Here is a 12,246-nt window from a genome sequence, read left to right as displayed (position 1 = left end):
CAGATGCCACTCCGCCTACTAAGGGGCGGGGGCTCGTCTCATTGGCTGAACGGTAGCCCGGAGCTGGCGTGTCGCGAGATCAGGAGGTAGAGCTCCCAGCATCCCTCGCGAAGGCAGTTCGGTTCGGATTGGTGGAGCCAGCCGCGCGGGGCTCCTCGATTCCCCCCTTCCCCCCCGTTTCTTGGTTCCCTCAGGATTGCCTCAGTTCTTCCCGCTCGAACCGAAGTGCCTCGGGGTGGAGGTGGGGAGAGGGCCGCGCGAATGCGAGAGGATATTTCGCTTCCTTTTCTTCTCAGCCTTCTTAAAAATCGCTGCTGGTTCCGCCGCTATCATGCAGGAGCTCATCGCCAGCGTGGATCACATCAAGTTCGACCTGGAGATCGCGGTGGAGCAACAGCTCGGGGCGCAGCCGCTGCCTTTCCCGGGCATGGACAGTACGTGACAGGGGGAGGGGGGGAGGGGACAAGGCATAGGCAAGCTCATCATCATCTATTATTATTATTATTATTATTATTACCTGCTCTTCACCAGTAAGTCCCAGTGTGGGTTACAGAAACTTAAAAAACAATTAAAGCACATTATGAATCTTCCACCGTTTTGAACCTAGCACCACCTTCCTTCCTTTCTTTAACTGTTTCTATTTTTTTTGAAGGAAGGAATAACCAGGAAAAAAAAGAGAAGAAAAACTCGTGGCCATTTAATTTCAAGTGGAATTTTAAAAGAAGAGGGAGGGGAATGCAGAGGCGGCAACCCTAAGCACTTTTTGCTGGGTTTTTTATTAATAATACTGCATAATATGCTGAACAAGATCCAGCAGCTCAGTCCCTCTCCCTTGCTTCAGGACCTTGCTGGGAGTTGTTGACGAGTATGACATGCAAGGTGGTGTTGGAGGAGAGATTTGCAGATACTATGGATTGCAAAAAAGACAAATAATTGGGTATTAGAACAAATTAAAGTGGAACTATCATTAGAAGCTAAAATGATGAAACTGAGATTATCATACTTTGGACCCATAATGAGAAGACTTTTGATTCACTAAAAAAGACCATAATGCTGGGAAAAACAGAAGGGAGTAGAAAAAGAAGACCAAACAAGAGATGGATTGGTTCCATAAAGGAAGCTGCAGACCTGAACTTACAAGATCTGAACAGGATGGTTTATAACAGATACTGTTGGAGGTCACTGATTCATAGGGTCGCCATAAGTCGTAATCGACTTGAAGGCACATAACAACGACACACAAGAGCCTGAATAATCCTGGTTCTTAATGGATGCCATGTAGTTTTTGGTCCTGGACCAGATTTGATGTGGCTTTATGTTGAGAATCATTTGTAAGCTGCGAGAGCCTCTCAGGGCTGAATACATAAATAAAATATCAGTTGTGTTGGTTAATCTCAGGCTGGATTACAATTGCACAAAAATCATATTCTAGAATATTCCCCTCCAAAAAATCCTACAATAAAACAGGAGAATACGTAATGGTGAACTTGGTGGGGCTTACCTTGTGAGGAAAGAGGCGGAGGGTTGCCCTGTGAGTCACTAAAGATAAGGCTTTTGTCGTAAAGTGGAAATAAAATTGATTTTTTAAAAAAAAGACCTAGGACCTGCTGAAGCAGGCCAAAGGCCCTGTCTAATCTGATATTCTGCTTCCCACAGTGGTCACCCAGGTGCTTCTGGGAAACCTACTAGCAGGGCATCAGCTTTCTCATATTGTTGTTCAAAAAAAAAGATGGTACTGGGAGATACACTGACTCTGATCCCAGAGGTTCCATATAGCTATTATGACTAGTTGCTGCTGTTGGATTTGTTGTCCTCCAGCAATTTGTCTGTTCACCTTTAAAGCCAACCAAGCTAGTGGCTATCATCCAGCTACCCTCGCCTAATTTTTAACTATTTTTGCCTTTCTGTTCATCATTTTCTTTCACTTAAAATAATCCAGCATTATCTACATAGACTTTTAAAAACATATTAGTTTTATTCTATAGTTACAAGAACCCTAACTCAATAGTTCTTCAGTCTTTTTGAACCCAGGACACAACTTTAACCCAAATATCCATTTGGGGATCTTTTTCTTCAGTTGTATGGTGCTGCTGCTGTTGCGAATCACCTTGGATCAGGCTGTGGCCCAGTATTGGATCCTAATCCACCACTTGAAGACCAAGGCATAAGTGACATCTGTGGAACATGTTTCGTTTTGTAATATTTGTGCTGGACCTTGTCAGAAAACAATTGCCCCTTTGCTGACTAACCTGTCAGGAAGATCAACTTAATCTTATGTTAAATACTTTCTGGGATCTAAAATCCCATGGGTGTCAGTTGTAGTAGCCAATTTTTTATTAGTGGCACTGAGAACAAGCAGACAACCATCTGAAGTTGGAAGAATCATTTTTGGAGGCTACTTAGATCACTTGCTTTGTTTATATGCATTGTATATATGCTGCCCTGGCTCCTTTTTGGAGAAGAAGTGGGACATAATTTAATTATAAATAATATATATCTGAGTCAATTGCATTTAAGTTATACTCTGCTTTGTGTTTTACTCTGTACTTAAGATTATGGTGCATTGTATGGTTTTATTTTTGGACTGTTGACTGTAACCAGTTGGTGACAATGACAGAAAAGTGAGTAAAAGTATAGACACAATTTTGAGAATATTTGAGAACAAGTTAGCCAAAGCACCAGCAGTCATTATTAAAACCTTTTTTGAAAAAAGTTCATCTGCAAAACAGTATAGTCAACAGCTGTACAATTGTCATCAACCAGCAAATGCCTTTAAAAATAAGAACTTATTTGCTTCCCAAAAAAACATGAGTAGGAAGGTTCATAATTCTAATACTAATGGGTAGCATTTATATAACACTTTAGAGAATTCAAAATGTATCATGAGCATTGTATCAGTAATTTTTATAATATCTCTGCAACGCTGAAGCTGAAAGTTAGTACTTTGCTTGAGGCTACCTAGCAATCTTGTGCATGCCTATTCAGAAGTCAATCCCGCTGAATTCAGTAGATTTTACTCCCTAGTAGGTAGGTATAGGATTACAGCCTTTGTATCATAATCACAACAGTACCTAATTCTAATCCCCTCATGTTCAACCTTTAAAAGGTGTGGAGCCTTATTCTCTATTCATGATTATTCCCACATTAAATTATATCTTTGTATTTCTGGCTAATTTGGAGCAGGGGGCATTCCTAGGATTGCCAGCTTTTTCACAAGCAGCAAATCAGCAGGCAAAGCTATTGACAAAGAAACAAAACAAAAAATACCCCGTTTGGTACCAACCTGTCTTCATGGTGCACTTGAACTTTTGAGTTATCTGAAGCGTTATCAGATTAGCTGCTTGAAAGAAAAAAAGTAGTAGGAAAAATCTTTCTTGATTTCTGCTTGTTATATAGTTGTGAAAGGCACAGGAACGCTACTAAAGTGCATGTTGCCCCAGCAATTCCTGTAAGGGGTGTGTGAGTTTGAATGTGGGCTTTGATAAAATCTGGATTCATATCTGGTATGGTTAGCCGTGAATTCATTAGATGATCTTAGGTAAATTCCCATCTGAAGTCTTAATAATGTGCAGAGCAGTCTGCAGTTTGATGGTGTAATTAAATAATAATAATGAAACTTCTCAGATGACAGAACTGTGGGATATTAGGGGCTTCATTATACATCTCTTTCTCCACAGAATCGGGTGCTGCTGTCTGTGACTTTTTCTTAAAAGCAGCCTGTGGAAAAGGTAAGCCACAACTGCAGATATGCTATGCTAGGGAAAGAGGTGAAGGAGAGTCAGTTAATAACACACGATCCTTCCTTGTGAATCAGTAGTTAGCCTTTATTGTTTATGTAGTGCATCAGTGCCTGTAGCGCTTGACAGAGAAATGTAAGGAAGTCTGTCAAGTGGGTTGACACAAGACGTACAAACCTTTGTGTATCTAGAGACCTGGCAAAAAGGCTGGCTGCCCAATCTTTAGACTGTAGCAGTCTCTGGTGTTCCAGAGGGATGGAGGTGAACTCACATGTTCCCTCACTCTCAGTGTTCTGGTCACCAAGCACCCATTGCCCTACAAACTTGAAGTATCAAAATAAAAACGGTGTGTTGGGATCTCATTATTTCCAAGCTTGTATTGTGATTTTTGAGGAGCAGACTCAAGATATTCTCTTCATGGGCCCCTCTGGCATTTTGACATCCCTTGATCATCTTATCTGCCTGGAGGACCCAAGAAGGGGAGAAATTGGATGGTAGTCAACTAAGTCCTACTTGGAGTAGACCCATTGAAATGAGTGAACTTCATGTCCATTCATGTCCATCAACTACAATGGAACTACTTGCTCTTTAATAAGTTTTAAAACTTTTAAAAAAATGTTTGTAGAGATGTTTTGTTTTAATGTATTTTAAAGTCTGTTTTTATGTTGTTTTAAAGTGTTTTTAGTGCTTTTGTTTGCTGCCCTGGGCTCCTACTGGGAGGAAGGGCAGAATATAAATCTAATAAATAAATAATACTCTGAGTAGGGCTAACGGTGAACACTACTCATTGTGCCTACCATGTTAGTGCCACATATTTATGAACAAATATGCTGATAGCCATAGGTCTGTGAGCTGAACATGTTTCTTATATTTGAGCCAAAGCAATATTCTACCCATAATTCAGATGAGTACTGCTCTTGTTGAGGGATGTGGGTTAAAGAGCATTTCTTGCATCTCTCATTTTCCTGCACTGTAGGAGGAATGTGTCCCTTCCGGCACATCAGCGGTGAAAAGACAGTGGTTTGCAAACACTGGCTACGAGGGCTGTGCAAGAAGGGTGACCAGTGCGAATTTTTGCATGAATATGACATGACTAAGATGCCAGAGTGTTACTTCTACTCAAAATATGGTTAGTGGAATGATGGTATCTGGGCGAGTTTTACTGATACTGTATAAGCTTGCTTTGTGTAGAGGTATTTGCTCAATAATGATAAGCATTTATATACAGGTTGCTGCGGTTCACAAAAACCACAGCCTGAATACACAAACTGAGACATTGTTACGCCTGCATGGTCCTCTTAAATAAGATTGGGGTGGGCACCTTAGTTGAGCATGAACTGCTTTTCAAATTGGGACTGGGGAAGCAAGTGGTTGTTTCTACAGGAGGTGGATTGGGGGGCGGGTCCATTTGTTTGTGGTTGTGCATCTGTGCATCTTGTACCGTGTCCTTGACAATGGGGGGGATACCAACTCATTCTCTGGCCCTCCCTTCCCCAACCAGCTCTCATTCCCTTTGCAAGAAGGCTGGCCTTAGAGGGATAGGGAGGAAGGCTTATCTCATTAACCCCTTCTGCAGGAGTCTGATGCTTCAAACTCAGGCTGTCATCTAACAACTCGTGGCTCTCCCTATCCACCCCAAAGCCCACTCTTGCTGATCCCTGGACCTGTCCCCTGGGTCCCATTTCTCCTCAGAAGAAGAAGAAGAAGAAATTTGCCAAGGGCTTGCTATGGGGTTCATGACAGTCAGTATTACAGCCCCAGGTGGCAGAGGCTTGCCTAAGGCCACTCACAAAGTTGATGGCAGAGGTGAAATTTGAACTAGGAACTTGCAGCTTTGCTAGGTTTCCTTATAGACATCAGTTAATAATCTGATCTAGTGGCCCATTTAGTCCAGCATCCTGTTCTCAAAGTGGCCAACCAGATGCCTACGGGAAGCCCGCAAGCAGGATCTGAACATAACAGCACTCTCCCTTCCTGTGGTTTCCAGCAACTGATGTTCAGAAGCATGATACTTCCAATCATGAAGGCAGAGCATAGCCATCATGGCTAGTAGCCATTGATAGCCTTATCCTCCATGTCTAATCCTCCTTCAAAGCCATCCAAGCTGGTGGCCATCACTGCCTCTTGTGGAAGCAAATGCCATAGTTTAATGATGTGCTGTGTGAAGAAGTACTTTCTTTGTCTGTCCTGAATCTTCCAACACTCAGCTTCATTGGATGTCCATGGGTTCCAGTATTATATGAGAGGGAGGAAAACGTTCTCTATCCACTATGTCCAGGCCATGCATAATTGTATACATGTCTATCATGTCACCTCTTACTTGCCTTTTTTCTAAAGAACCCAAATATTGCAATCTTTCCTCAGAAGGGAGTTTCTCCAACCCCTTGATCAGTTAGGTTGCCTGTTACTGTTCCTTTTCTAACTTAACAGTATCTTTTTTGAAGTGAAGCGACTAGAACTGCACACAGTATTCCAATATATCCACCACAGATTTGCATAGCATTATGATATTGGCAGTTGTCTTTTTAGTTCCTTCGCTAATGATCCCTAGCATGGACTTTGCCTTTTTCACAACTGCTGCACACTGGATCCACATCTTCATTGAATTATCTGCTACAGCCCTAAGGTTTCATTCCTTGTCAGTCACCGCCAGCTCAGACCCCATGAGCTTATATGTGAAATTAAGATTTTTGGCCCCAACATGCATCACTTTATATTTGTTTCATTTGCTGTTTTACCACCCACACTCAGTTTGGAGAGGCCCTTTTGGAGATCTTTGCAATCCCTTTTTGTTTTAACCACCTTGAAGAATTTAGTATCAGCAAACTTAGACACCTTGCTGCTAACTCTAGATTGTTTCTGAACAAGTTAAAAAGCACAAGTCCCAGTACCGATCCTTGGGGGACTCCACTTTCTACATCCCTCCATTGAGAGAACTGTCCATTTATTCCTACTCTCTGCTTCCTCGTTCCTAGCCACTTCAGGTCCACAAGAGGACCTCTCCTCTTATTCCATAACTGCTAAGCTTACTTGGCTTTGCTGAGGTACCTTGTTGAAAGTTTTTTGAAAGTCCAAGTACATTATGTCAACTGTGTCACCTCTATCTATGTGCTTGTTGACACTCTCAAAGAACTCTTAATAGGTGAGACAGGACTTACCCTTGCAGAAGCCATGCTGGTTCTGCTTCAGCAAGATTTGCTCTTTTCTATGGTTGCTATTTTTAACAATACTTCCTGTTTTCTCAGGACAGACATTAAGCTAACTGTCCTGTAATTTCCAGCATCTCCCCATCCCAATCCCTTTTTAAAGATTAGTGTTATATTGGCCACTTTCCACTCCTCAGGTATGAAAGTGGATCTGAGGGACAAGTTTCATATTTTTGTTAGGAGATCAACAAGTTCACAATTGAGTTCTTTGAGAACTCTCAGGTAGATGCTATCCGGACCCTGTGATTTGTCAGTTTTTATTACACAGCCACAAGAGTAGCTGCATACTCTTATAAATGAAAAAAATGAAATACTATAGTCAGCAAGGATTTTTCGCGTTCCGCAGTGTTAAATTGAAAATACCCCACATGCCATTCTGATGTTTCCCATAAGCTCATTTCAAAACAAAACCTTACAAAGCTTATACTCCTGAACTCAGAAACACTTGCTTAACAACCCTCTAAAAGTCTAAATTTTCATGGTGATACACAAAAAAAGTAAAAAGAGAAAAAAACCAGACCTCTTTTGGACTTTTTTTGTCAGAGTTCTCATCTGTTGAAATTAATTAAAAATCAGCCATGTTCACAGAGTACCTGTAATGCTATTACTGACCTTGCCCCATACTCTGACCTTCATCTTCTGCAGTTTAAAAGTAAAAAAAAAAATGTATGACCAATTTTTTAAACTTTTATTTGAACTTTGATAAATCATACATAAAATACAAAATACTAAGGGGTCACAGCGTAAGCCAACAATAAAATTGATTACATAGGAGATAAAATGAAAAAGCATCCTGGTTATTTGTTTCAATTGTCATCTTCCCAGTGCAGATCTCCAGCCTGGCAAATTTTTAATTAAATTAAGAAATTTTGGCTTGGACTCAATGATTATGTCAGGCATGGTCAGTAAGAACCAACTGTCAGTGTTTTAAAAGCCAGATTCCCAGCTGCAGGGCTTGCCTAATCGGGGCCACACCCGCACCAGACTTTGATTTCACTTGAGACAGTCATGACTTCCCCCCAAAGAATCCTGGGAAGTGTAGTTTGTGAAGGGTGCTGAGAGGAGACTCTTATTCCCCTGACAGAGCTCCATTTGCCAGAGTGGTTTAACAGTCAGCCACTCTGATTGAAGCTCTGTGAGGGGAAGAGGGCATCTCCTAGCAACTCTCAGCACCCTTCATTAACTACATTTCCCAGGATTCTTTGGGAGAAGCCATGCCTGCCTAAAGTGAAATAAAGGTCTGGTGTGGATGTGGCTAGGGACAGTTCTGGTTTAAATTTGGATGGGAGGCTACATGTGCCTGCTGTAGAATAAAAAGGTGGGGGAAACACTGAAAAAGAATGATACTGTTCACGGTGTTTTCTTTTTGGAAAGGAAAGGGGCTTTCCCTCTGTCCAGTGCCCACCCACCCAATCTCCTCTTCTCCCCATGTTACCAAATTTTTCCAAGCTATACTGAAAGTGGACTGGACTGTGAAAGACCAACCCAAATTGTGCTTGCATTTTTACAAATTTGTAGGGCAGTACAATATCTCAGAGAGGAGGTCAGGGTCTCCTGCTCCCCTGGTGCATTCATTATAGCTGCCCGATTTTCCTGTTTTTTAAAGTTTGATAGAAATATTTGTTGGCTATAGGTACATTCTTAAACCGCAAGATGTTTTGCCTATTAGTGAGTTTCGTCTAATAGACCTAGAACTTCGTCTCTTGTCACCACTCTGCCTCGGTTCCTCAGACTCCCTTCCTGCAAAAGTTAGTTCAGGCATAGGGATCTGCCCTATATACTCTACTGTGAAGACAGATGCAAAGAATTCGATCAGCTTCTCTGCAATCTCCTTGTCCCCTTAGTCTTTATCATAGTTTTATGATATGATGTGCTGCCCTGACAAATGGTGAATTCTGTAATTTTAAGGTCTGGTTTCTGTTGGGCTACTTTGGATTGCACCTGGAGTGAATAAATGATCAGAGTGCAACCAACCATGTAGTGGAGATTAGATATTTAGTATAACATAATTTTAAGACCTTATCTTCATTTTTGAAGATGACTCTTCATGTTTAACTTGTCAGCTTCTTTATGTAGCCAGCCAGAGAATGTTTAAACTTCCAGGACTAGTACTGGTTACTTCTCTAAAGGGATGGAAAGGACAGTAAAATTTCAAATGGTGGCAAAAGAAATGCATGCAAGCTATTCCTACTGCTGTATAATTATTTTGGGAAGGCTGTTTATTCCTGATGCTGATGCACAATGCTCTTTCTCTCTTGCTTGGCCCAGTAAAGTGAGTGTTTGTCTACTGCAGGGGAATGCAGCAACAAGGAGTGCCCATTCCTGCACATTGACCCAGAATCTAAGATCAAAGATTGCCCATGGTATGACCGAGGTTTTTGTAAACATGGTATGTATACAGCACGTTTCTGTTGATGTCTGGGTTATTTTGCCTGCATCTGTGCTAACTTCCAACATATATGTCTTGTAACTGTAATGTGAAGCTACATCATCTTGCAGTGTGGGAGAGCCTCAAGTCTGATGGTTGGCGTAAGGATTGGCTGTTTGGTGATTGGCTGCTCAATAACCAGCTTATCTTCATTTCTGGAAAATTTCTGTTATTTGTGGAGAAGTTCTGAAAATTTCTGGTGTGTGTGGGAAGGCTTGCATATCCTGCAGGTTTCCTGTATTCACGAATAAGACATGACCATAACATTCTTTTTTGCAGGTCCTCTCTGCAGACACAGACATACCCGGCGTGTTATTTGTGTGAATTATCTGGTAGGCTTCTGTCCAGAGGGACCTACTTGCAAATTCATGCAGTGAGTATGCTCCAAAATTATTTTTGTTGTTTTGGAGCTTCCCCTTTAACCTTATGCATCATAGCATTTATGCCACATTCTGGCACATACAATTTTTAAAAAAGTTTTCCCTAAGCCCACTAATAAGTGTCGTGAGCTCATCTGGCATGCGTTCTCCCATCTGAAAAAGAATCCTGAAAATCTCTTTGATTGAGGCCACAGTGAGAGTATTGCTCAAAGGAGTTACAAGAAGGCGCTAGAGTGCTTTTCTGGTTTGAAGAAAACATTTTACGCCTCTGTCTAATTGAGCTCCATTGAAGTAAGACAGAAAGATAGAAGAGAAATAGAGTCCAGGAATAGGAAAGGTTGAAGAGAAAAGGTTGAAGAAAGAAAGTTCTGTGGAGCCCCATTTCTGGAGCTAAGGCAGGATTAGAATGTGAAAGATCTCTCTCCTACACAGGAAGATCTCAAAGCTTAGGATCTTGGTCCTGCCTGCCGGAGTGGGTTGGAGGAGATCCCAGTGTAGAATGGTTCCCTCCTCCACTGTTGGAGAATGCATGGAAGACAAATGGAGGCACTGAAGAAGTCTTGGGAAATGATTATTGTATTTCATAAAGATGTTTCTAAACCGTGTGGTTTATGTCGTCCCACTCAAGCAGGCTTTTGCAGAGCCTAGGTTTTGCTCAGAATGAAATGGTAAGGAATGGCAAGGTTGAAAGTGACCTTGACCTTCCCTAGAAGCATGGAGCATGGCTCACTTCCATGTCATCTCAAGGTATTTGCTCCATAAGCATTTCTCTCTGTGCTTCTTGTGGCACAGGGTTGGAAAGTAATTGGTGTATAGGTGGGTCACATGGATAGTCTTGCCTCGTAATAGGATTGAGGAAGTTAGCCTTTTGTTTCCTTCCAATTTTGCGAGTCGGTAATAGAGATTTGATTTCATAGGAGGAAGGGATGCTCATTAAAAAGCAGCGTGTGCTTCTTTCTTATTTGGCTGGTCAGTAACCTTCGAATCATGAAATAAACCCCGAAGCCTCTGGCATGTCCTCCTACATCAGCGTAGCTGAGGGAGAAAGCTGCTTGGTCTTCTTTAGACTTGGGGGAATGTGTTGTTCCTGGCCAAGCTGTTCTGGCCAGTTGGTGGTAGTGATTATTCGCCTCTGAGTTGTTTGGTTGGGGAGAATCTGTTTCTCTTCCCTGTACTAGAACTTTGTAATTGTGTCTAGGAAATAACTTTCTTATTACTGTAGTTTCTGTATCTGATCAGCAAAATGTAATATGGAATGGAATTATTTTCTATTGCTCAATACATGAACTCTGAAGTTGTAAGTGCACGTGTCAGTGTTTAAGGATGAGTTCAACCTTTGTATGTTTCCTTATGTATATGATTTTTTTAAAATAGCCCTCGATTTGAACTTCCTATGGGAACGACAGAGCAACCACCACTGCCTCCGCCAACACAACCACAGCAAAAGGTATGCCCACTTGCTTATGAAGCATCTTCTCAATGCCAGGGGGTCAGGGTGGTGGCAATAGTTGAACACCAAACATGCCAAGTACTTATGGTTGATATTCTTCTGAGAATAGAAATTGCAAAGCACCATTGTGCAGTCATTGCCAGTAATTTCCCTCTTGGTTTAAAGGAGATTTATTTTTTATACAGTGTGGGTGTTTCATTCTCTAGTCAGGTAGCGTGGGAATTCCTTGCTTACTGAAGGCTGGATGGTAAATTTTCTTTGCTGCATTTGTAAAAGCCTTGGCCAAAAGGAGCATGCTTGGGGGTGGTTGCATTTCAAGCATGGTTTACTCACGTGTTTTGGGGTGGGGGTTATGGTACTTTGAATTTTGAGATGATGAGAATGTCTGGGTTAAGAACTGTGATCCTTGTGCTTTTTGTGTCTGATACATAAGGTTAGAATATTCTTCCAAATTGATTGTTCAATGCTTGGTCTTTTCTCCACCCACCCACCCCCTTAGCAAAATAACAACCCACCATTACAAAGGTCATCATCCCTTATCCAGTTAACGAGTCAGAACTCTTCTCCCAACCAACAGAGGACCCCACAGGTCATTGGTGTCATGCAGTCTCAAAACAACAGTATAGGGAACAGAGGCCCTCGGCCATTGGAGCAGGTCACCTGTTACAAGGTAAGTTGACGCCTGCATATTGTAGGGGAAAGAATTGTCCAATGAAATCTTTCATTCTTCATCTCATATCCTGAGTTCTGCAAGTGAAGTAATAAACCACATCATAATAATGTTCATAGTTGTATTTATTTTTTTTCTATTTTGTTGGCACTGCATTCAGCAAGGAACAGATACATTTGGGAGTTCCTGGGGGTATCCAACCTCTTCTGAAAGTAACACCATAGGGAAAGGCACCATATTCAAAGTTCCAATTACCTGCAGAGGATTGGCCATGTCTGGATCCAGTTCCTCACCCCTGATCTACTAAATGGACTATATGGCATCCTTAGAAGTGTACTATATGGCACTCTTAGAAGTGTGTGTCCGTCCCCATCT

General features: G+C 41.7%; 1 protein-coding gene across 1 annotated transcript in view; it reads left to right on the top strand.

The window, feature by feature from the left end:
- Positions 1 to 12,246, top strand: part of CPSF4 (cleavage and polyadenylation specific factor 4) — a 14,579-nt gene continuing 2,333 nt past the window's right edge. The window contains exons 1-7 of the mRNA XM_061599243.1: positions 1 to 434; positions 3,678 to 3,728; positions 4,714 to 4,866; positions 9,237 to 9,332; positions 9,651 to 9,744; positions 11,126 to 11,198; positions 11,701 to 11,871. Coding sequence (XP_061455227.1) covers positions 332 to 434; positions 3,678 to 3,728; positions 4,714 to 4,866; positions 9,237 to 9,332; positions 9,651 to 9,744; positions 11,126 to 11,198; positions 11,701 to 11,871 — 741 coding nt within the window. The 5' untranslated portion in view covers positions 1 to 331. The remainder of the gene's footprint in view (positions 435 to 3,677; positions 3,729 to 4,713; positions 4,867 to 9,236; positions 9,333 to 9,650; positions 9,745 to 11,125; positions 11,199 to 11,700; positions 11,872 to 12,246) is intronic.

The sequence above is a fragment of the Rhineura floridana genome, chromosome 17 (genome assembly GCF_030035675.1).
Source record: "Rhineura floridana isolate rRhiFlo1 chromosome 17, rRhiFlo1.hap2, whole genome shotgun sequence".
NCBI lineage: Eukaryota > Metazoa > Chordata > Lepidosauria > Squamata > Rhineuridae > Rhineura > Rhineura floridana.
The sequence above is the reverse complement of the archived record's forward strand: the minus strand, read 5'-3'. Positions and strand labels throughout refer to the sequence as shown.